This window comes from Meles meles, chromosome 3 (assembly GCF_922984935.1).
Source record: "Meles meles chromosome 3, mMelMel3.1 paternal haplotype, whole genome shotgun sequence".
Taxonomy (NCBI): Eukaryota; Metazoa; Chordata; class Mammalia; order Carnivora; family Mustelidae; genus Meles; species Meles meles.
In genome coordinates, this window is record NC_060068.1 from 175,679,867 (window position 1) to 175,705,474 (window position 25,608).

The 25,608-nt window shown below is 43.0% G+C and overlaps 1 protein-coding gene across 5 annotated transcripts in view; it reads left to right on the forward strand.

Moving 5' to 3' along the window:
* CTNND2 (catenin delta 2) overlaps positions 1-25,608 on the forward strand; it is a 921,273-nt gene that overhangs the window by 809,128 nt on the left and 86,537 nt on the right. For 4 of the 5 annotated variants that reach the window (XM_046000689.1, XM_046000691.1, XM_046000690.1 and 1 more), the window contains 2 exons: positions 10,859-10,933; positions 12,097-12,247. In XM_046000689.1, the coding sequence (XP_045856645.1) occupies positions 10,859-10,933; positions 12,097-12,247 (226 nt within the window). The remainder of the gene's footprint in view (positions 1-10,858; positions 10,934-12,096; positions 12,248-25,608) is intronic. The other variant, XM_046000692.1, reaches the window with a different exon arrangement.

Here is a 25,608-nt window from a genome sequence, read left to right on the forward strand (position 1 = left end):
AGGGACATTTGGATATTAAGCTGTTACTATTTAATGAGGTAACATGATAGCAACATAGATGTAGTGTAGAAGGAAACAGAATCTCTGGCCATGTGGCCAATATGAATAAAAAATAAGAGAACTGGGAAATTTGAGACTGGAGTCAGGGCAACAGCCTTGAGAAGGACAATGAATCTAGTATAACTTAGCAGTTGGAGTATCACATAGATGTGAACCACAGGGTATCAGTGGAATGCAACAAATAAAAGTAGAAATCATGGTTCGACAGTTGTCTTTGTTCTAGCTAATGGTATGATGTGAAACATAAGGTTTAAATAAAAAGGAACAAAGTTTTGAAAGAGTATGGTGAAAACGAGCCCCGAAGCATGATCCCTAATGGGTTAGGAATTGAGTCAGAATAAACACAGAGGTTATCTGAGGACCCCGCCCAATCAGCAGGCCCCTAGAGACAACACACCAAGTTGGACGTGATGACCAACCTGAAGCAGGACACGGATGGGCCCAACCTAAGAAAGAAGAAATGGAGAGAATCCAGGTGATAACCAAGTCATTGACCCTAATCACACATGACTTAGTGCTGTCTTCCCCACAAGACCCCAGTAAGTAGTCCTGATAGCGAGGACTGCACTTTTACTATAAATGCCATACGTGTCCAAACTGACTACAGAATAAACCCAGTTTGTGGTAGTTTGGCATTACTTTCATCATTGTCATCGAATAATCTGATTTCCAAAGCCGTGAGTTCTAGAACTCCATTCTGAAGCTGTAGAAACAGCTACACCTGAGGGACTTCTACGTCCAGCAAGATGCCAAGATGGAGGAACAAGGTCCAGATTTTCCTCCCTTTATGGCAGAATAATAGCAATAAAATAACCTAGGGAAATATAACCATGGTTTTTAAGACACCAAGCATGAGTCAGTAAAGGACAGTTATCTCTGATCATTGGAAACAATTATCAGAAAACAAGCAAGGATGAGCCCTCTGATTGCCCCAGCTCACTGCCTCGAGCCAGTTTGCTCACCATGGCACCAGGACTGGAAACCCCAGAGGAGTTCAGCAGACTCTGAGCTAAGGAGATGGGGCTGGGAAGCTGGGGAGATGAAGGTGACTGGAGTTCATATGACAGAATACCAGAGAGGAGAAAACCACACACAGAGAGAAGCCTAGAAATCTGCAGAGTATCCCCTCAAATATTCTGCAGGGAACTCTTGGATGCATGCATGTGAGGGAAATGCCAACTCTTGGATGCATGAATGTGAGGGAAATGCCAACTCTTGGATGCATGCATGTGAGGGAAATGCCCACGCCTAAAGAAAGAGCCTCCTGCAGTTAGAGAGAATGAAACTTGGCATTCATGTAGGGATGGGTATAGTGTGCTTTCCTGAGAACCAGAGAGGGAATCCTCATAATTCATGGGCCCCTGGGTAGAGTGCTCAGGAGGGTCTTGCCTCCCAGTACTGAGCATATAATTAGCCTTGGACTAAATATGATCCAGTCTTTTCTATCAAATCTTAGAAGTAGGATCCAAAAATAGCAACCGTTTCCAAGTAAATTAACCAAAACTTAAAAACGTCTAAAGGAATACAAAAAAATATGCAGCACCCAACAGATGAAAATTAAGAATGTCTGGCATCTACTTGAAAATAACTTCAAAAGCCAATAGAGAAGAAAATGTAATTCATAATGAGGAGAAAAATTAATCATTTCAGAATCAACTCAGAACTGACACAGATATTAACATTAGCAGAGAAGCAGTTGCTGTAACTGTATTTCTTATGCTCAAAAAGTTAATTAGAACATGGAAAATAAGTAAGAATCAAATAAAACTTCTAGAGTTATAAATACAATGTCTGAAATGAAAAACACATGGGATAAGATTAGTGGCAGGTTAGACATTGCAGAAGAAAAGATTAATGAACTCAATAGAAACTACCCAAAACAAAACACAGAGAAAAAAGAAGAAACCTCAAATCATCAGTGACCTCAAGTGACCACGTCAGGTGGCCTGATATATGTGTAATTGAAATCCCCAAAAGAAAAGAGAGAGAAAGGAGAAGGAGAACAGAAAAAAATATTTGGAGTCTTAATAGTCAAAAAATTCCCAAATGTAATGAAAACCTTAAACTCACAGATCTAAGCAGGGAGCTCAAGGAAACCCAAGTGGAAGAAGCATGAAGAAGCTTCGTACATCTTAGTCAAAGTGCTCAAAATGAGTAATAAAGGGAGCATCCTAAAATCAGCCAGAGAATAACATTGTATGTCAAGTGTACTAAGAAACATTGTGTTTGTGTGTGTGTGTATATATATGTATACACATATGTATAAAAGGAGCTGGAGAGGAAAAGACTTGTACAAATAAAAAGAAGAGTGACAGCTGATTTCTTATAATCACCTATGCCAGTGAGAAGACAGGGAGGCAACATGGAATCTGCTGGGCCCCATTACATATAAAGTTGATTCTGGGTTGGTGTTTAGAAGGTGCAGCCTGTTCTTAAAAGAACCCCTGGGGCACATATTAGACCTACAACAGTTGTAAAATGATCAGTAAAAACAATCCCCATTTGAGCTCAGGTTAAGACATGGGCTAATCTGGGAACTGGCATTATTAATTACCTGAGCAGTGGGGCAGATGGGATTTGAACATAAAAACTTCAGATTAACGCTCCCAGCATGATCAGAAGTATGGGGCTCAGGATATGCCACTCAGTATTCTCTTCTTCCAGTCCTGAGGACAAGCTAGTGTTCGTAGTCTCTGCATCAGGTTATAACTCCACAGACAGGGACCACAAGATTCAAGGATTCGTTTGGCTTTAGAAGAGACTAGTTAAGGAGCATGTGATCACTCCAAGCCCTAAAAGCATTTTTGTAGACGTGGTTAGAACTTGTGGCCCTATGAAAAATCTCAGTGGCTTTGATCCTTTTTATATAGTTCAGTTCAGTGGAGAATGTTGTTCTTAAATAATAAGCATGGATTCCAGAAATTAACCTGATATCACTTAAACATGCTTTCATCTCCAACTATGAGCTGTTAGGTGGAAGACAATTGCCATAAGAAGCTGAGTTTGACTTGGTACCTTACCCCTGATACCTTCCAGTACAAAAACATGAAAGCAAAAGGTTCAAAAACTGTTATCGATGCTATGATAAGAATATATACACAAGGGTGTATGTATAATGCTAATGGCTATAGCAGAGACCCTAAATATGTAAGGACTAAAACAAAATAGAAGACAGAAGTTATTTTCTCTAATGTAACGGGTGAGGGCAGGTGTGTGAGGAGGGAAGCTCCCCTCCATGAATTAAATCACCTACGTTCACGGCTGTTCTACCATCTTTAACATTGACTTCCAAGACTACACTTGTGGTCATCATCTACCAGCAGGAAACAGAAAAAGAACACAAATTCACAACCAGAAATATTCTCTTATGAGAGTCAAGGTCACACCTCTTTCATTATCTGGGCTTAGCTCCTAGCCTCCAGCAGACAGATTATTTCCATACACTCATACACCACTGACGATGAACAACAATTCTCAGGCGTTAGGTAGTCTGAATCCAAATTCAAGAAAAGCAAAATTCTCCATTGTCAAGAGACAGAGATTTGCTAATGTATTAAAATTATGTTACAAAATAAAACACTTAATATCCTAGTAAAAACCAATGGCACTCCCAATACCTTACTACCCATTGCTTCAACAAAATCTATGCCTGTATTTGCAAAAGTGTTTATATCAGCATGGTCCCCCCAGGTTATGCATAACATACCCAGAATGACATGTTTTTTGGCTCCAAAGGAAAAATATGAGTGTTAACTCCCTCTCCCCATGAGGTACCATAATTAAAAAGAAAAAAGGGAGGGATATATTAAAGGAAAGACTTTCTGAGTTGAGGTCTAATAAGTGAGGATGAAAAACAATTAAATTACTTTTATTTTCTGACATTGAATAAAAAAGTCCACCCTGCCTGCATTTCTCAGTCAATCCTCCTCATTATTGAAAAAGCAGGGGTGTAGACAGTTTCATTTGAACCCCCATTCTTCTTTATCTCCCCTCATCCATGGGATGTTTACATAGCCCTGTCACTAAAGAACAGGCATCGTGGCATCCTTTCTCTCAGAATGCCATTCTGTTGCCCAGAAGGCATTTCTTTTTTTTTTTTTCTTTTTTTTAAAATTAATTTATTTATTTTTATTTGCTTATTTACAGCATAACAGTGTTCATTGTTTTGGCATCACACCCAGTGCTCCATGCAGTACGTGCCCTCCCTATTACCCACCACCTAGTTCCTCAACCTCCCACCCCACCCCACCCCCTCCCGCCGCCCCTTCATAACCCTCTGGTTGTTTTTCAGAGTCCATAGTCTCTCATGGTTCATCTCCCCTTCCAGTTTCCCTCAACTCCCTCTCCTCTCCATCTCCCCATGTCCTCCATGTTATTTGTTATGCTCCACAAATAAGTGAGACCATATGATACTTGACTCTCTCTGCTTGACTTATTTCGCTCAGCATAATTTCTTCCAGTCCTGTCCATGTTGCTAAAAAGTTGGGTATTCGTCCTTTCTGATGGAGGCATAATACTCCATTGTGTATATGGACCACATCTTCCTTATCCATTCATCCGTTGAAGGGCGTCTTGGTTCTTTCCACAGTTTGGCGACCGTAGCCATTGCTGCAATAAACATTGGGGTACAAATGGCCCTTCTTTTTACTACATCTGTATCTTTGGGGTAAATACCCAGCAGTGCAATTGCAGGGTCATAGGGAAGCTCTATTTTTAATTTCTTCAGGAATCTCCACACTGTTCTCCAAAGTGGCTGCACTAACTTGCATTCCCACCAACAGTGTAAGAGGGTTCCCCTTTCTCCACATCCTCTCCATTTGTTTCCTGTCTTGCTAATTTTGGCCATTCTAACTGGTGTTAGGTGGTATCTCAATGTTGTTTTAATTTGAATCTCCCTGATGGCTAGTGATGATGAACATTTTTTCATGTGTCTGATAGCCATTTGTATGTCTTCGTTGGAGAAGTATCTATTCATATCTTCTAACAATGAAAATACAGAAAGGGAAATTAGAGAATCGATTCCAGAAGGCATTTCTAAATGCCATTTGCACACAGTGAAGACATATTTGATAACATTTACCATAAAACAAAACAAAACAAAAAAAACCCACCTTTCTGTTTTCAGAAAAGTTCATTCTTAAAAGTCCATTTTTTCATTGAGAATTACTGATCCTTGAGATAGTTTGAGAATTAGGATTTGAGAGTTAGTGTTCATGTTGTGGTTCATTGAATGAATGCTTCTCCCACATCACTTTTACGTGAGCTTGACCTTCTTTACTTATTCCTACAATAAAAGTATATCTAAATGCTTTTCCCCCCAGGAAGTTCTCTTGCCTGGCCATTAATATTTTCAGCATTGCATAAACACTTGCAATAAAATTCAGTTTTTGCACTAATATGACTTACATTTTCAAAACTCAAACACAAACAAAAAATAAAACACAAACAAACAAAACACAAAATAGCTGCCATTACTGTCACTAAAAATTTTACTTACTAAAATGATTTACTTGGTGCAACGACACAAGGGAGTTCTTCTCTAGTCCTCCTCACTACAGATGTAACTTTTTAAAAGGGATTTTGAAAACAAAAACATGTAATCCTGTAACAGATAAAATACATAAACAGCAGACACCTAAGTCCTATGTCACCACTACAGAACCGAGCATGTGAAGGGCCTTGTGGTAAAGTTGCCCAGTTGCTTCATAAATCCAACCACAGCCCGAGATGAACATAGTAGTTCAGATAAAGATCCACGCTAGAGAGAATAATGTGAAGCGTGCAGCAAAAGCCACACCATTTCTGAATATCTCGAACATTCTTATTATAGTAAACTGACAGTTAAAATGAGATTGAATAAGTAAAACTTTTTTGGTACTTTCTGCCCTCTTACCATGAGAATGATACGCCATGATAAATAACATGGTATCATAAACGAGTTCAGAAACAAATTTCAAAAATCCTGTGTAATCTGTGTGAAACTCATTGCAATGTGTTCCTCATTTTATAGCTGTAGGATTTTAGCACATTGTGGTCCTGTGACACTACAGAATGCTAAAATGCTTCTGAAAGGTAAAATTATGTTTGGAAGAGTTTAGTTTGAAAATATAAGGCTTTTTAACCAATCAAAAGAAAAAGTGGGGAATTCAATGGGACAACAGTCAAGCAACAGAGAACCACTTAATCTCAGACTATCCTTCTAAAGCAGGAGACCTTGTAAGATATTAATCAAAAGTATTAATATTTAACATGAATAGAGGTGTTAATCAACAAATTCAGAAGTTTAGCACTATCATGAGTTCAGCCACTAAATATAATATTTAGTACTGAAAAGAGAACACTATCCCTATTCATTTAGCAAATTATTGGGATTTTAAGAGGGAGAAGCTTGTTACATTATAGTGTTTTAGGAACATAAATCAGCCTTAATCAAGTCAGCTTAAGCAAGGCAGAAATTTTTTTCCTGTTTATGGATGGGCTGGGAATTTAAAAAGTGAAGTTCCAGGGGTACCTGTGCGGCTCATTCAATTAAGAGTCTGACTTGTGGTTTCAGCTCAGGTCATGGTCTCAGGGTCATGAGACTGAGTCCCATGTTGGGCTCTGTGCTCAGCAGGGAGTCTGTTTGAAATTCTCTCTCCTTCCCCCTCTGTCCCTTCCTCCAACATGCATGTGCTCTCTCTCTCTCTCAAATAAATCAAATAAATAAACAAGTAAATAAATAAATGAACAAAATCTTTAGAAATGAAGCTCCTGAGAATCTACATTGGATTGATGGAGTCTGAAAGGGTTAGAAAGTGTTGACTTCACTTTATTACCAAACTCTCTGTATGGACAACAAGGAACATTATTATATAAAAATTCATGTAACTTTATTTTGTGTAATTCAATCTGGGTTAATTTCTGAGCTCTCATTTTGTCCAATGCAAAAAGGGAAAAGAAGAAAACAAACTCTAGACATTGCTAGGTAAACTGAATAGTATGAAGCTGTTTCTCAGTCTCTTCAGGCTTACACTGGGCTGTATTGATGTTTATCAGGCTTCATCCACTCCTGTCCCCTGTAGTTGATGCTAAACTTGGAGTGGGGGCATGTCTTGCAGGCATATTCCTTCAGGGACAGGGACTGGGTGTCCATTTCTCAGTGCAGAGTTATCTCTTGTCCTAAGCCACCTCTCACCCAGGACAAACTTCCTTGTCCTGTTGGGGTCTCAGATGGGATATAATGACAGGTGATTGGGCTGTCTCTGGTCCAATGTGCTCTCCTGGCCCACACTTGCCCCTCCAGCTATTAAGCTTCCCTGAGATGCAGCCACATCCACTCCTTAACCCTGGCAGGCACTGTCCACACCTTTCACAATGGAGTACCTGGGTGGTTCAGTTGGTTGAGCATCCATCTCTTGATGTCTGCTCACATGATGATCTCAAGGTGGTGAGATCAAGCGCTCTGTCAGGCTCTGTGTGCAGCATGGAGTCTTCTTAAGACTGTCTCTCTCACTTTCCCTCTGCCCTTCCCTCTGCCCACACTCTCTAAATCAATCAATCAAATTGTAAAAAAAAAAAAATACAAAAACACAAAAACTCAGCATTCACTGTTTTGTGCTCTGTCCCATCCTGACAACAGCAGTTGTCTTTGGACCAAACAGTGGTGGAGCCTTTCTCCAGGAAGAGCTATGAGCAAGGAGGAGGAAGAACAGCTTTTAGTGGCTTGAGTTGCTGTCCCATTACATGTGTAGAAGCGATCCTTTCCTGACACAAACAAGGCCTTTCTCTTTGTAATTCCAGTTATAGACAACTTCTTGTATTTGGTCTGCTAAATTGGGACAAGCTGTTTCTCAAGGCTAGGTTGAAATGTCCAGGAGCTCCACTGACAGCACTTGAAAGCTCTTTAACCTAGGACTTTCGAGGTGTGGCCAATCAGTTATTGCAAGTCCAAAGTAATAACATCAATTATTAAGCCAAAATTAATGGGTACATTTGTAAGGATTATATCAACTATGAGTGCAGATGTATATAACTTACTTGCCTTTCTGAGAGGCAGATGCGAATGATGGTCAAGCACACCAAGTCTGGGACAGTGCCCTCTAGGTTCCAGACTTCACTGAGCATCTACAGGCTGTGAAGTCTCACTGTGGCTCCCTTTCCTCAACTGTAATGGATAGAAGGAACGGGAGTGCCTACCACAGAGTATTGATTTGGGAAGTAAGTGAGTTAAATCATACAGAATCATTAGAGCAATACCTGACAATTGCTTAAAATGTCACATTTGTTTTTGCTTAAATATTCTGAGGGCTCAAAATTCTCCTGAGATCATCATTAGGAAAACATGTCACTGCAAACAATTTGAAACATGTCTGTGCTCTTTTTTCCTGGACCAGATCCTCTTCCTTTTCTTCTTCCTCTTCCTCTATCTTTCCTTTGTCCTTCTTCTCCTCCCCGCCTCCTTTTCTTCCTTCCCCTCTTCCTTCTTCTCTTTCTGAATCAAAAAACATCCTCTCTTCAGCTCATGTACCATTTTTCTTAGAATCATCCTGGTCCACACCCTTCCTTCTAGAGCGGTGTGCTCAGTGCATAATGTTCTCATCCCACTTACAGGAAGTGAAGGTTCCATCCAGAGATTTCCACCTTAACCACAATGAGTTATGATACATTTTTCTCTCTTGTTCAGCTATTTTTATGCCAGTGATACTCCTACTTTCATTTCTATTGCAAAACTCTGGGCAACCCATATACCTCTCTACCACCACCAAGACTGCCAGGCTTTCCAAGGCAAATCACTACCCTTCTGGAAAACCTGTAATATGAGCTTTGTGTTTCTGTATTCGGTGCATCTATGAAACAGCCCCCATTTCCTGAATACCTTTCTCTCTCTCAGCCCCTGTAGGCTTTTACTCCTTCTTGCTAGATTTCATGTAAGTTACATGCATGGGTTACACATGATCTACTCCAAGACTACTCAGAAACCATCACTGTTACACAGATTTGCATGTCAAGAAAACTTGTGGAAACTTGCAACATGTTTTGTGTGAAATGTAAATAATTTATTCTGAGTTGTCTCAAATTGAGCCAATATTGGGAATTTTCCGTATACGGTTGAGTCTTGAACAATATGAATTTGAACTGTGCAGGCTCACTTAGTCATAAATTTTTTTTCAACAAATACAGCAGTACTCTAAATGTGTTTTCTCTTCCTTATGGTTTCCTAAATAACATTTTCTTTTCTTTAGCTTACTTTATAATAAAAATAGAGTATAAATACATAGGACATACAAGATATGTTTTAATCTATTGTTTACATTATTGGTAAGGTTGCAGGTCAACAGCAGGCAATAGTTGTGAAATGTGGGGGGAGCCAAAAGTTTTACGCAAATTTTTTGACCACACAGGGGGCCAGTGTCCCCAGTTCATGTGTTGCTCAAGAATCAGTGCTACCTGCAAACCCAAAGAACTCACCATTTCAAAACAAGAGTTACTGTCTGTGTATCACTAATGTAAAGTAAGATCACATCCATTATCTGATTATCTCTTTCCCCTTAGGGAGAACATACAACCTAACATACCTTAGGGAGAACATGACCATTTCTGCATTCCAAAAAGTCATATCCATACTTCATACACATTTTCAACCATACACAGACACTCTTTGTTATCCTAAAATCACTTCCCAGAAAGCTAAAGGATTGTCACTATTTTCCAAACACCAAGTCATCTTTCCACCCAACTTGGGAGGGATATAATAGCCAAACTTCTAAGAAGATAAATTCAGAGCCTCCCTTTCTTGGCTCATTCAAATATGGCCAGGTTCCCCTCTGTCTACATTTGGAAGAATGGTGGGGAGGACAAGGCAACGTCTGGGAGACTGAGCACAGAGGTTGAGATGAGAGAGAGGTGACAGCAAAGGAGGGAGTATCCTTACCATCATAAAGAGAAGCAGGTGTGGAGTAACAAGCCCAGAATCTATCTACCCTGTGGGCAGATTATTAACCTGTTTGTGTATGGATTTCCTTATCTGTAAAATAAGACTACTAAGGCCAACCTCCCCAGGCCTTGTGGGACTCGATGACATCCCTGATGTATACGCCAACATCCCTGGCCTAGAGCAGGGTGCTACTACAAAAGAGGTCCCTTAGGGCTTATGATTCAGCCTGCTCAAGTTACCAAGAATGTTCCCTGTGGTCTCTTAAAAGGTCCTATCTCCGCAGCATTAAAGTTTATGTTTGGCGTTCATCTTACAATTGGTGGACACTGACCCTACATCTGATTTCCATTCGCTTCCCTTCTTAGTTTTAGGGAAGAGAACCAACCATGAGTGGGCTGCACAAGCTCAGGATTCTAGTCTTTTCCATGCACTGGAGACAAGAAGGTTCACAGTTAGTGGAGGAAGTGGATGAAAATCCTATCTCAGCATGTCGAATTGCAAGTGAAATTTCCAAGACACTAAACGAGGTTTTGTACCATTTTCATGAAGGTTCTTCTTCGCTCAGAGTGGGTATCTCATTCAGACACCCACATTCCAATAAGCAGGTTCCAAACCTCGAAGTTTCCATGTCTAGAACTTTCTGACTATGGATTTCTTTGCTCCCTGAGACAGGGGCTGGGAAATGGTTCCTGGCAAGCAAGACTTGCTTTAGTGAATTCTCTCTGCTTCCCCACCCCCTCAGATTTCCTAGAGCTTGAGGCACAGAGTGGTGGCAGGAGAAAAACAGACAGCATGAGTGGATGGTGATAAGAAACTATGTGAATGTGACTTCTGACGTAGGACAGGATGAAGTTGTGTGTTTTTTTAATCTCATATTTCATGCAGGGCTGGGCTGAGGATGTGGCAGGCATGGCGTATGCCCTACGTTCACTGCCAGAGGGGGCTCCCTGCCTGCCACAGGTGAGAGCCAGCTCTGGGGTGCCTGCCCCAAGGGGGAAGGGGGATGGAGGGGTCTGGTGGGGGAGGGGTGGGGACTTGCCTCCGCCTTCCGTGGTCCTCTGGAGGACTCTGCCACAGAAGATTCCAGAACTTCATGTAGTGAATGTCATTTTCTTAGATTGTAAATGAAACTGCAACAGGCTGAAACCCTTCTACTGCTCGATTTCTATAGTGCACACTCTTCTCTGGAACACCAGACGATAGTATAAAGTATATATATAAATGTCCAGGAAGTCTGGGCCTGCCTGCCTTCCGTTAAACGGATCTGAATGCTTTATCATCCTGCTGGTGCAGGTATACTTCCGTAGTAAGAGGAGGTGTGTTCCATTAAAGCCAACCACCCCCAGTCCAAAACAAATTATCTAACTGTAAACAAATTGTCTTACCTTATAAATTGGACGCTGAATGATGGCCCGAGACATAATGCATTTTGATCTAAATGTTTTCTTCAAAATCTCTTACCATTTTTCCTCTTGGCTTTAAAATTTTAAATGTCATATTTACTTCTCGTCACCCCTACCCTTTTCTGACTCCTGTCCTTCGTATTACTTAGCCAACAACGTATTGGCAGTATGGTTGCCCACTCACCTCCGTGCCCCACCTCCAGACACAAGTCCCTTAAGAAAAAAAGTTATCTACTCTCAAATTTTTATCACTCCCTACCATTTCTGGGGTGTTTTTTTTTTATTCGTTTATTTGTTTATTTACAGCATAACAGTGTTCATTGTTTTGGCATCACACCCAGTGCTCCATGCTGGGGTTTGTTTTTAATTCCTCTTCCCACCAAAACCCAGCCCTTCCTGTCTTCCACCTCCAAATCCGAAAGGGTCAAGTGCACACATCATGCAAAGGTTTTCCAAGTCAAGGACAGTGGACGCCGGCAGCAGAGAGATGATGTGCGGTTAACTGATTAACCCAGAAATCTCTATCATATATGGAAGGCAGAAAGTAAAGTTAAGACATCTCAGTACGTGCCTACCACATTGAACCCATCCCACCACAAGGTCTTTGAAATTCAACCTTCTGGGCTCCTGTAAACAGCAGTCTGAAAACCCACACGTGCTTTTGCTGATCGGTTCTCTCCCCCTCAGCTTCTAAGGTCTTTCCCTTCCATCTTGTTGCAGTGGTCAGTATACATCCGGGCTGCTGTGCGAAAAGAGAAAGGCCTGCCCATCCTCGTGGAGCTGCTTCGAATAGATAACGACCGGGTGGTGTGCGCGGTGGCCACGGCCCTCCGGAACATGGCCTTGGACGTCAGAAACAAGGAGCTCATCGGTACGTTCTCGCCACATTCACAGCATCTCAGATTCTTAAGTAGAAAGTATTTCCTGGTGGGCCTATGTGGTCAAATCCATGGGCAGGACACCTGCATGTGCAGAAATGGTGCGTTTATCAGAGGCCACGCTTTCCCAGCTGTCCCTTCTGCTTTAAATCCAATGCACTGTTTTATCCCTTAGAATTTAGAGGGAAATGTGATGTTTGTTGACATTCCTAGTCCTTGCAAACTGAAAGGGACCACGATCCTCAGCACTGGCTACCACCATCCTGAGCCTCTAAACATCTGTCGGGTTGTTTGCTTTCCATGTGGTGGACTGGAATTCTAATGAATGCAGGCCATACCTCCCTCCCACCCCCCCGCCCCCGCCACCGCTGTTTTAAGATTCAGTATGGATTTAGAGACCATACAGGCTCTCTAAACCTATTTTAAAAGACTTAACTCCTCTGATTTGGTATTCAAGAAATAAGAAGAATCTTTTACTAATGAAGCATTCAGGAGATCATAGATTCATCTACTTATTCAACACAGATTTATCCATGACCTACTTTGGTCCAGGCCTGTTCTGGGCCCAGAGAGTATATCAGTGAGCCAGACAGAAGCCTTGCCCTTGTGGGGTTCACATTCAGGAGAGGGGGTAGGCACAACAAACAAAACATACACATGAACCCCATGAGAGTTAGGAACCTCCCACAGGGTAAAGGAAACCATAGTCGTGAGGCGGCAAGTGTTTCTCATTGAGATGAAATCAACCCGTTGCGTTCACCATTTTGGAGTGTGCCATCTTGATGGTATTTAGCATTTGCACGATGTCCTACAACCGCCATATCGGTCAAGTTCTAACACATTTTCCTCACCCTAAGGAAAACCCTATAGCCCTTAAGGAGGCACTGCATTTTCCCTCCTGCGAGTCCCTGGAAGCCACAGTCCGCTTTCTGTCTCTCCACACATCCCAGTGCTGGGTCTTTCATGTAAACAGAATCACATAATATGTGAGCTTTCGAGTCTGGCTTCATTCACTGAGCCTAGGGCCTGTGATTTTAAGTGGGAGGTCAAGGTCAAGATAGGAGTTGTGGAAAGGTGACATTTGAGCGAAGACCTGAAGGAGGCGAGAGTGGGTCATGTGGATATTTGGCAGGGGGGGTGGGGGGGTAGTAGCAAACAAACAGCTACTAGCAGCTTCTGCAGGGAGCACCTGGTGGGGGATCTGGGAGCCGTGCAGTGGGTTCAAGGACTTCAAGGGGTCTCATGTGAGTGAGAGGAGCCCAATCAGAGAGGCTTCCTGGCTCCTCCCTCTGCAGGTGAGAAGATCCCAGGCCAAGGCCAATGGATGCTTGGAGAAGTGGTCAACAGAGGGGCCTGCCCAGGGAGCCTGCCCAGGGAGAGGCACAAGCCTTCTCACGGACATGGGGCATCTGGGATGAAAGAGATGATTCCAGTAGGGTCTGTGGTCAGTGCAGCATGAAGCCTGGCAAACCTGCTTGCAGGTAACAGGTGTCATTCGAGTTCCAGCCGCAGGGAGCTGGACCACCCCCCATGCCAAAGATTCACATTATGCAGCCTCTGGTTTGGGGGAAAGGGGGGAAGCAGGCAAGGATGGGCAAAGGGGCAAGATTCCGCTCCGGGGACAGTTGGAGCACCAAGCATGGTCCTAACTTCATACACAGGTTTCACATAAATATGTGGGTCTGGTTCTGCTGTTCTTGTTCCTGAGCGTGGCATTCTAAGCCCTCTGGGATCTGGAAACCAGCTCCCTTTTTCCTGCCGTTTCATGATACCCATCATATCCTCCAGGAAAAACAAAAGTATTTGCAGACCTTCATCCATTTATTTATTTACAGAGAGACCAGACTTCCAATCGGTGTCCAATAAATGCAGTGATTTGTTAAGTTCGTGGCATATGATAAGGCCTGAAAATCAAACTCACAATTTGATATTTATACTTAGTTTGAATATGTTTAAACCAGGCCATTAACTCAGAAGGCTACCTTCTCCATATCTGCTTTTCCTTTCCTTACATAGTTGCTTCAGATGGGACAGAACTGGGGCTTCCAATAAAATCCTGGTGCTCCTGTATAAAATAGAGGGGGGGAAAAATCAATAGCTAATCAGTCTACTGCCCAGATACTAACCACTAGGTATTGTGCGTTTGCGTGTTTTATTTCTTTTGGTGGATTAAAATATAACAAAATAGGGAACTATTGATTGCTTTTCTAGCTTGCAGGCATCTCTTTCTCAGAAACCAGTTATCTAGTACTCTCTCTGAGGCAGGAACATTTGGAGCTCCATATTGCCCTTGTTAAATTAAGCCTTTACTATCAAATGTCACCAGACAGGAAAGGGAGCCAGCCGTTTAAAAATAGAAGTGAAAATATCCAAGTCACCGACTTTGTGGAATCAGTAACTTTTTTCTTGAATGAGAAAAGCAGAATTTCACAAAACAAAACAACAACACACCTTTCTATTCTACCTCGGAGAAAGGAAACGTGACCTCTGCCAGCCTTTTACTTGACATGCTGTCTCGACATAGTGATTTTTTTAGGAAATGCCACACAGAACTTTGTATATTGAAAAGGAAGCTACAGTGTCTTTGAACAAAGAACAGCAACAATGACAAAGAGTTGAACTTGGACTTCTCTTTTCTATCTCTTCTCCGCCAAAGCTTTGATGACCTCCTATGGTTTCAGGGTGTTAAGGATCGTCTACATTCTGAGGACTCTCAGATGGATGTCTGTAGCGCGAATCCTACACCTCTGGGCCCAGTTGTCTGTCCAGCATCTCCACTGGGTGTCCATGAGGCATCCCACGTACATTTCCAGACTTGAGTTCCTTGACTTCCCCTCCCACCCCATTCCCTCCACAGTCTTCCCCCAACAGCAAACAGGAGTTTCTCGTTGCTTGGGCCAGGCTAGGCACCTTGCAGAGCTCTTTGACTCTTCAGTCCCCATATCCAGTCTGTTAGCAGATCAGTCTTCTGCATTGTCCCTGAACCTGCCACTTCTCATCTTCATTACTTTTCCCCCAAACTCCCATCATCGCTCACCTATCTAGTTATTAACTTGGCACCTGCCCAGTCTCCCTGCCCCTGCCATCACCCCCTACTGTCCACTCTCAACACAAAACAAGACTTCTGTCCATCCCAGGTTAAGTGAAATCTTTTGCCAGGCAGATAAGTCTCTACTTGACCCAGCTCTCCAGTTCCCCTCCACACTCGCCATCTCCCCTCTTGCTGTCACTAATGTGCTCCGGTCACTGGTTCACTGAGGTTCCTTTATCACATGAGCCATAATCTGCATCAGGGCCTTTGAACTGGCCACGCCTCTGCCTGCAGTCCTCTTTCTCCAAGTGTCTGTGAGCCTCTGTTCTCATCCCACTCAGCCTTTATGTTCCAGTTTCTGGCCACCCTTCATTTTGCTTCTCTCCACAGCACCAATCACCTCCTAATATATAGCACAGCACTTCTTTATCTTGTTTTTTGTCCATCTCCCTGCCACTGGAAAGTATGCCCACCAAGGGCAGGAGTTCAGGCTTGTTGGTTCACTGGGGTAACTCATGTACTTAGAAGGGTGCCTGGATCAATAGTAATGACTTCATAAATTTTCGCTGAATAAATGGCAAAAGTAAATTTTTTCCTATCTGGCCACCGTTATAAAGTGAACTGCAATCAGCAAAACATTAAGTAAGCAAATTCAATTAAACATTAAAGAAAAGCATTTTATATTAATAAAGAAAATCGTGAAAAAAACTAGTTCATCTTCCTCCTAAAATTTGTTAGATGTACCCAGACACTCACAGTTTTGGAAGAAACTGCATTTTCCCCATCACTGGTTTAGGGTTTTCATTGGAAGTGCAACTCTTTGGAGATGGTTCTTTTAGTTAAGGTGGGGGAGAAGCTGCTGCCACATTTCGGTGAAGGTGTGGTTCATCTTCCGGGATTCCGTTATTGGTAAGACTCCCAATAAACTGTTGACCAACCATCTTCTTACCCGCTCAGCTCTAATGAGGATCATCTAAAAAGAATGTCCTCTTCTCATATAGGTTTCCATGGCTCTGTGTCTGTCTCTGCCATTGGGCAGTAAGTATCATCTACTTCTTTCTGTCTAAACAGATAGACCTTCTTGATCTTCTCAATGATGTGGTTCGACCGTCCAAATTAGGGCACATGCATGCATTTCTTTGCCGCCTTCCAAAAATGTTAATTATCCTTCTGAGTGAAGGGTTATTTCATCACTCAGAGAGGTTTTTATAAAGACTGGTAATAATTAGCTTCAGTGAAAAGAGCAAACAATATTATATCCCTTTAACAAGTACAATAAAATGCCATCCGTTTCAGCACATTGCCAGCCTGATAAAGATGGCGGATACTTATTTGAGCCAAATCTCCACCTTCTCTGCTAACAAACAAATGAAACTCCAAACAATGAAAAATTGCAAGTGTATATAAACACCAGAGGAGAGAGAGAGCCATTGCCTGGCAAGCATCGGTCATTTTCCCATTGCTATTTGTCCAAGGAAAATAATCCTCAAGAGAGTAATTTCATCAAATGCGCAGTTTTGTTTTGCTGTGTTTTTCGACAGCCCAGAAAGTCCAGACTACGTCAGAACCATTGCTGCAGATAGCATGGGCCCTGCCAGGCTTCCCAACAGGCAGAATCATCGAGTCTGTAAATGCTTCTGTGCCCAGTTGAGGCCCTGCCCATGCCACCCCATACTGCCTCTTATTTCTCACGGCTTTTGCATAAATTCTTCAACCATGCCAGTGTACCATCATTCCCACTTTGGCTCTTATGAACCTCCCACCTGCCATTCAAAGCTCAGCTCGGAATGGCCTTCCCAATATAGGCTACTCCTGGAACTCAGAGCAGAAGTGGGTCGCACCTACCTGATTAGAAACCTTTTAATTTATCTTCGATTTCTATCATGTAATTTCACGTTTGCTGTGTCTTTTAGGTTTTCATGTCTATGCGCGGCATCTTTAATGAGATAAGAGACAGGGGTCAGGTACCATATTTATTTTTATGCCCTCCACAGCCTTTGCTAACACTTTCCTGTGCCTATAGCAGGGACTTGGCACCTATTTGCTGAACTAATTCCCTAGTGGGTGAAAAAACACTGGTGTTTATTCTAAAGAATGATCTGGAGGAGGTTTGGGGATTCCTAGATAGAGAGAGGAAGGGGTAGGGGAAATGTCTGTTTCAGCTTCTTTTCATGGCTTCCAGGGAATAGAAAGAGAGACAGCTTAAGATGCTCCCTGAAATCCAGGACTCTTGTCAAGCTCAAAGTCATGCTGCTGCCTTCTGGGAAGATTGGGCAGGAAACAGGAACGTTTTCTGTGTGTGCCCTCATCAACGGCAGAAGCTCGTGTTGGCAGAATGGCCACATTCGGGTCACACTAGCGAGCTAATGGAACACCCTCCCTTCTCTTCCCGGGCTGTGGTCTCTTGCCACACTTTCCGGCAGGCGATCTGGAAGCATCCTCCCTGCTCTCCCGCATCCCTCCTTGGACTGAGGAGAAGGACCTTCCACTGCCTCATGAACCTGGCCTTTTGCTGGTTTACCTCACCCTCTCTGCTTTGCATGACTCTTTCCCTTGATTATCCCTTGGATGGTTGGGTCACCACATCTGGAATAATCTACAAGAATGTTTCTTTGACTCATGGCCCCACACTGTCATATTACAAGATCCATCCTTCTCATTCAGCTAAACTTCTACTCCCCCCATCTCCTAGCTGAGCTTCTGTCTAAGCAACATGCTGTCCATCGGTTCCAAGTTCTGAGGGCGCACCAGACAAAATTTGACTCTCCAGGGTTGGGAGGGAACCATCTCTTTAAAGGAGTCTGCTGGCTCCAAATACAGGTAACCACCAGGAGAGATGGAGATGAAAGGAACCCTAAATTTCTGGATATATCTGCGGGTACTTTCCCACACTAATGAAATCATGAACAGAATAAGGGTAGTTTCTTGCCTGGGAGTTAATTGTTATTTAAGCAGTAAACGCCTGGCTCTTTCACTCCTCTTTTGGGGTTTTCGGATTATCCTTTTCATTCATTTGGGAAAGTAGGAGCCAAGGGACTGGAGGAATTCCCTTCCTAGCTTTTTTTTTTTTCTTGCCACAATGTTTTAAATATTTAGGTCAAAGATTTTATCCGACTACTGTAAAGACTTTTATAGACAGTTGTTGCTGGTTATATTTAAAGGACAACATAAAAACTTCCTTTTAAGTGAAAGTAACACCTCAATAAAGAAAAGCATAGTCAATTCTGTCAATAGAATGACCTTCTCCATGCCAGATTGTTACCTAGGAAGCAGTGTATTCTCTTTTGGAGAACTCAAAAGAAAAGGGGGAATATCTTCATTTTGTCTAGACTGTCCTGAATGTTGCATAGCTTTGTAAACATTTTCTTTTATTTAGTGATCTCAGCTGAATTTCCTGAGATGTCTATCCATGGAATTGTCAACCTGCCAGTACTAATCTTCATCCAAACTTTGGGATACAATTTTACTCAGTTCTCTAATCATGAGAGCAGGTTCTCAGGGAAGTAAGGAGATACCTAAAGCAGGGTCTCCATCTCCAAGAAGAGGCATTTCAGACATTACTCAGGAAGTTGTTCCTCAAAGTTTGTCTGAATTCTTTGGCCCAGGATTGAAAGACATCTTGGTCATCATCCCCTGTGTGCTGAAAATACCACTTTGCACCTCCTAGCAAAGTGTCTCCTAGCAAAACTGGAGAACAGTGGGCTCTAAAACTGTATGGCCCACCCATCAGCTAAAGTTGCAGGGAGCGCCTGGGTTAAGCATCCAACTCTTGATTTCGGCACGGGTCATGATCGCTGGATCGAGCTCCAAGTTGGGCTCTGCGCTGAGCCTGGAGCCTGTTTAAGATTTTCTTTCTCCCTTTCCCTCTGCCCCTCCCCTCCCTTCTCCATCTCAAAAAAAAAAAGAAAAGAAATTTGAGTGTATGTGTGTGTTTCAGTTTCTCATCTCATGTAGAGAATTTGCATATGGCAGAACATTCTGGGATATGGGCCTCCCATTCTGGAGGACAGGCCTCTCACAGGTCAGTCATCACACAGTGCTGAGGACATCTTCTTTACCCATGTTCTTGAACCTGGGGAATCCCACCTTTGCCCAGGGAAAGGCCAGAAGCACTGGAGATCTCAATGCAACTGGGAGGACTTGCAATATTTTCATTCCTGGGCATGTGTAAGGCTCACTTTATTAAGTAGTTTCTAGGACATTTTAGAGACATACCTTCTCTACTTTTCAAAATGTGTTTCTTCAGACCCTGGCAGATGTTGTTTTAATTAAAACACATGCAATTTCAATTAGTATTTTAAAAAGAATCCCAGTTTCCCCGACGAGGTGATTTTCAGAGCACTCTTTGCTGGCTCTCTTTAATAACTTGATTTCACAAGCCAAAATCTAGGCAGCAGGAAAGATGTGTGCTTTGGCCAAGCCTTGGTATCTTCAGATTAGGTTCATGTTCGAGCCCCCAAACCCAAGAACCTAATCTTGTGAATGCGGCCTTGCTTTCCAGCTGAGCCATGGGTTCTTCGTTAATTAACTTTGGGCACCTATTGGGGAATTTTGGTGGCTGGGCCTGGCAGATAAGAATTGCTTGGAAGGGGAGTTGTAAATAAATTGAAGAGCTGATAATTATGTTATTAAACGAGACTTAATGATTCCCCCCTTAGAACTACTCCATGTGGGGAAAAGGCAAAATTGACTGAAATTTCCAGTTGATCCAAATTTCAGGACCTCAAAGAAAAGGGGTAATAAAATCCACCTAACTTTACTCTGACGGGTTAGGTATTCATTTTATGCCTAGCCAAACAGTTTCAGAAGAGAACGCTTTCAAGAAGAGGATGCATGAGAAATGAAATGGATCTCCTCAAATACCCCAGATCTTGAGAATCTAAAAGAAGGAAAGGAGATTTTGGCAGGATAAGTTTTTAAATTGTATTTCTTCTATATGTAAACTACCATCTCCTCCCCCTTACCCCCTCCAAAAAAAAAAAAAAAAGTTTTAATCGTGTGAAAAGAAATTATTTTTACTATCTAATACTAAAAATGGCAGATTAGGAAGTAGTTTAAGAGCTTAAAGATGAACACTCTTTGAGCCACTTGGGCTTAAATGTCTTGTTGTGTTTGTTGCGCTGGCTGTTGAAGAATTACAGAGCAGGCAAGGACAGCCATAACGGGGTTCTGCTAAAGAAAAGGCGCCGTAGATTGAATACGCCAGTGGTTCTGCCCTTGAGGGCATCTAAGGCAATAAAAGAAGACAGAAACTGTAAGAGTGGACCGGCCATCTCTGGGAAGGAGAACACAGCAAGCTCCCGGCAAGAGACTGGGAACCCAAGAGGCAGATGGAGGATGGAGGTTCAGCGCCCTAGCATCTGGGCAGTCTGTGAAGGGGCATAAGCTGATGGAGCAGAGTTTGCTCCTTGAGAGGAAGCAAGCTTGGGAAGAAAAAGCTTATCTGTTCATCCCGTCAGACTAAAATCAAAGGGATGCTTGGTAAGAGGCGAGGGAAAGCAGAGAATCATTCCAATGGCTCCTCGCCAAAATATCCTGATTTCAAGAACCTTGGTTGAAATTCAGAGATTTCTTCTCTTACAACCAAGAAAGTTCATGAAAGTTCATTTATTGTCTATCAGAAAAGACTGGTTGTTGGTTTTTTTCCCAAATTTACAATGACATTTCCTTATTCAGTTTTGTCCATTCTAGTGTCTTTGAACAATGTCACATAAAATAAAAGGCTTTGGAGAAGAATCCTAAAGGACAAGTGGCTTGCCTCCCAAAGTACATCCTATCCCCTGAGCATCAAATTTTATCTTCCTTATTCTTGAATACGAGCAACTGACCTTGACACATCGCCAGCCAGGATGGCTCAGGCATATGGCAATGTGCAATGTGCTGCTTTTACTTAGGAGTCACTTACACTCAAACATCAACACAAGAGGGTATTTGATGTATAAGAGAGATCAAATGACAAAAAGTCCCCCTGGTCCTCACCTGGAGACTTGACCAGCTTAATTTGCTTGTCAGAAGGGAAAGTTGTAGCCATGAAATGGAGAGTGATGGGGTTCAACTTTTCAACTGACGGTTAGTGAACTCCACAGACCGATGCCACCTAGTGTCTGTGTGAGTGTCGGGTCTGTTTCAGGAATGAACTTGTTATTCCTAAAATGTTAGAACGCAGTGTGGGTGTGAGAGATGACCCACAGGCTTCTCTTGCCAGCAGATGGTTACAGAGGGCCACTGGGTACTGCGACCACTGGAATACTGTGGTGAGCAAGGCTTCTCCTTGCCCCTTTGGACCAGAGTTCCCATGTGCACCAGGAATGGGTGACAAGTGTGCTGAAACTGTGATGCCCTCCACCCCCAGGCAAGTCTGGGGGGCACCTGAGTCTCCCCATCCTCCTGATCTGTGGCCTCCAATGGGGCATAGCTCTTGTCCAACAGAGCTTTTACCCCCAGCACATAGCAGGGCTTCTGTCCTCTATCCACCAGGCCAAGGACACGATCGGGAAGTTCTGCCCAAGACAGGACTCCTACCATCACACCCCAGCACGATTCTGCCTCACCGTGTTGCTCTCTTTGTGACTCAAAAGTTTGGGCTTTCGGGTCATCATCAACCCAAATCCTAGTCTTTTACCTGCCTTCCTGTTTCAGTGATAGAAATGGACAGAAACTTTGGGGAATTGTTTCCTTCTTTTTCTTTAGCCCTCTAAATGCATCATGATGCCTTCTTTGTACTTCTTCAGGGAATTTCTTGAATTCTCTGTGTGATTCCTGTGCATCTCACCTTTGAGTTTCACCCATAGCAGGGCAGGTCCAGTGTACACTGTGGCTTCCCACCTGGAGCACTTTGCCCCCTCCAGCCTTCCTGGGCTCCCAACCCCACATCCCTGTTCACCTCGAGCTCTGGACAAGCACTCCAACTAAGGACTATTCACTGTTTCTGTGATGTGAATGATACAAAATGAACTCGGCTACCTGATTTTTTTTTCAATAAACCATTTTTATTAGGCCCCCCCAGGAGGCTCCATTCATTCTCGTGTGGGCGTGTCTTTCTTTGGATCTTGCTCAACCTTTCCAGGAGCATTTGATGTATTTGTATGTCATGGTTTCTGCGACAAAACTTTCCTGGTTTTCTTCCTTCTTCTCCTTTACCTTTGACTCTCTCTCCTCCACTCTGTCTCTAGACTGTCTTGGGTCAATCTTCTATAAAGCCCATCATAGAAGTTCTTTATTTCTGATACTGTGTTTTCCAATTCTAGAATTTCCATTTAGCTCTTTGTTATAGTTTCCATTTCTCTGCAGAATGTATCCATTTTTTTCATGTACGTTGTCCATGTTCCCCTAGATAGCATATATAGCACCGATAAAGTCCTTGTCTGCTTATTCTGCTCTCTGGGTTATTTGTAGATTTGTCTATACTGGCTATCTTTTCTCTTAATTGTGAGTCACATTTCCTTGCTTCTTTGCACATCAGTGATCTGTTACTTAATATAAGCCAGACATTGTGTGTTAAAGAATTAGAATCAACTAAGGTAGATAGTACACGTCTCCAAAAAAAGAACACCCCATTTCTTTTATCAGGTTGCTAAGGTGGAGAGCTGAGGTAATCCAATATATATTTTAGCGATATCTGGACTTCAAATTCAGCTTAGTTGCATCTTTTAGTTAAATTCAGTTTTCACCACTGAGTCCAAGTGTTTCAAGATGTGATCAGGATTTCACCTGTAGTTGGGCCGAGAAGCTGAGCACCTGCAGATCCCAGAGGGTTCTCTCTAGCGTTAAGACCCTGACATCAGTTTTCTAAAAGCATCCCTCTCTCTACCCCTCCCATCCCTCATTCTCCCTTCCCACCCGTTTCTGCTATAAAGCTCAGCTGCCAGCTGCTTGAATCATTGCATTACCTACATTTTTCAGATCATTTTACTCTCACTTTCTCTCTTTATCCCCGTACTTGCTGTTCCCAAGTTCGCAGCTTTCCTTCCAGTCGGGCACACTCCCAGTGGCTCCCGCTGTTACTTTTCTCTCTCCGTCTCCATCCCTTCAGCTCTTCTCAGTCCCCGCCCCCCCCCTTTCACTTCCTCCACTCCTTACCCGTCTTCCAAGACAAGTTCAGCTTCCCTGCCATCCTTTGCAAAACTTCTCCCAGAACTCTGTTAAATTTTTTTGCCCCATTTGAACTCTTTTGTGGTTATCTGTGCACACCCCCCCGAATTTAGCACATAAGGAGTCCGTGTCCAAGATCTGTAGTAACGCATAATGCATCCAGTTAAGTTGGCTTATCTCCTTGGCCAAGCTGATAGCTTTTTAGAAACAAGAACATCTTGCTCTGTTTTCTCCTTTTCTGCTTCTTTAGAAAGCCCAGACAATGCCTAGAGTTGTGTTAATGGGGCAGCAGTCACAAGTAGGTGTTATGTTGTTACCGTTCTTTGACAACAGGAGCTCTAGGGGAATGTGGACAGTATCATCCTCGTTTGCGGTAAGCACCTGCAGAACAGGATTATTTTGACATCTGATAGATACTAACTTTTATTTGAACGAATAATAGGTTGAAGTTGTATATTGTGGTTTCAAAAACCAAGTTCCCGTGGTCATGTGTAGACTTTCCTAATTATTCAAAATTGGTTTGTAGTTTTAACCTATACCACAGCATCTCTGGCAATTGAGACCTGCCTGCCCTCATCCTTCTTCCTCACCTTGAACATACCACCACCAACCACTACACCCCTAAAATTAGAGCTACATTCCTTACTTTTATTGGGCAAAACAAAGCATATGAGAAGCGCTTCGTGAGATTGTGGTTCTTAATCTCGGTTGAACTTTGGAGTCACCCGAACCGAACCCCAGAGAGGCCCAGGTACTATCATTTATTGTGCGGCTTCCTGGGGGACTGTCATAGGTAGTCACGGTTGAGAACCACTCCTCTAGAGTCTAGTAAGACCCGTTGTAAATCAGGCAGCCTGCTGGCCTCCTGCCAAGCTTCAATTTTGAAGTATTTTGTAATGGCGAGCCTAACCCTAAGGATCTTTCTCCAAGACATTCCATTTCTTTGATTGGAATGTGGAATTGTTCTCCAGAAATTATTCTGTTCCAAACTTTCCCTTACAGTACTTTATGTCATGAATAATGGCTTTGAAACAGCCAATTTCAGGGAACAGTGCCACTAATGGCATTGATATCTAGAGTCAGACAAAGCACAGGAATGTCCAGTGGGCATTAGGACTCCCTTGTTTTAGTGTAATTTTTCATACCATACTTAGGTGATGGATCATGAACTTCTCTGGCTTGGCAAAGTGCTCTAACCTTACCTTTTCGCCTAATAAAGCTTATGCTTAAAGCCGGATGTAATCAAGAGGATGAGTGTAGAATGAAAGGGTAGCACTGACTACAGAGGTCAGTACTTAGAGGACCACAGGGAGGGTCTCAAATTTTCTCATGGGGGGGGGCTGCCTGGATGGCCCAGTGGACTAAACCTCCCACTCTTGGCTTCGGCTCAGGTCATGATCTCAGGGTGTGAAATCGAGCCCCATATCGGGCTCTGTGCTGGGTGTGGAGGCTGCTTGAGATTCTTTCTCTCCCTCCCCCTCTGCCCATTCCCCCACAATGCATGCATTCTCTCTTTAAAAAAAAATTTTTTTTTAATTGTGACAGGGGGAAGGGTTTTCTCTTGATGTCACCCTCACTCACTCAGAGCATCCGAGCTCCCTGCCCTCCAGGCCGCTGCATGCCTGGGGCATGGTTAGCTGAGAGGACTGACACGCTGAGCTGCTCTCTAGTACCCCCTGCCCTCAGCTCCAGTCTTGGCTAATTTTTGGAACCTGAAACCCCGGATCCTGGAAGCAGCATCCGGATGTTCCCTGTCCTACTTAGGTCTGTGGCCTCTGAGATTGTGTCTGCCTCGGTGTGCAGGTTGAGAAAGAAGAAAAGATGTTAGCAAGCAAAGCAAAGGAGAAGAAAAATAAACAGGAAATACACAAATTCGTATTTTGAGATGTAATCCAGCCTCACAACCATCCTTCAAAAACACTAGGGTATTGGGATTACCTTTTTGAGAGCGGTTTTTCTTGAACTAAAGCTACTTGTCTCTTTCCAAATATACCGTTCTTGGCTGCTACCTTATACCTTATGCCTGAAGGATTTTTAAAAAACGCGTTCTCTGTGACACGCAGAAGGGATGCTAGGCAGTGTGTGTTTTCAGTTGCTTTTGAGTCTGTTGTGACAGGATTCCTCAGATGCCTCTCCATCTGGTCCCCTTCGCCATCCCGGCTAGCAGTGTGTGTTGGTACAGGGTTCTCTGCGGTTTGGTGCGGAGGCTGCATCAGGTACGGGGACAAGCAT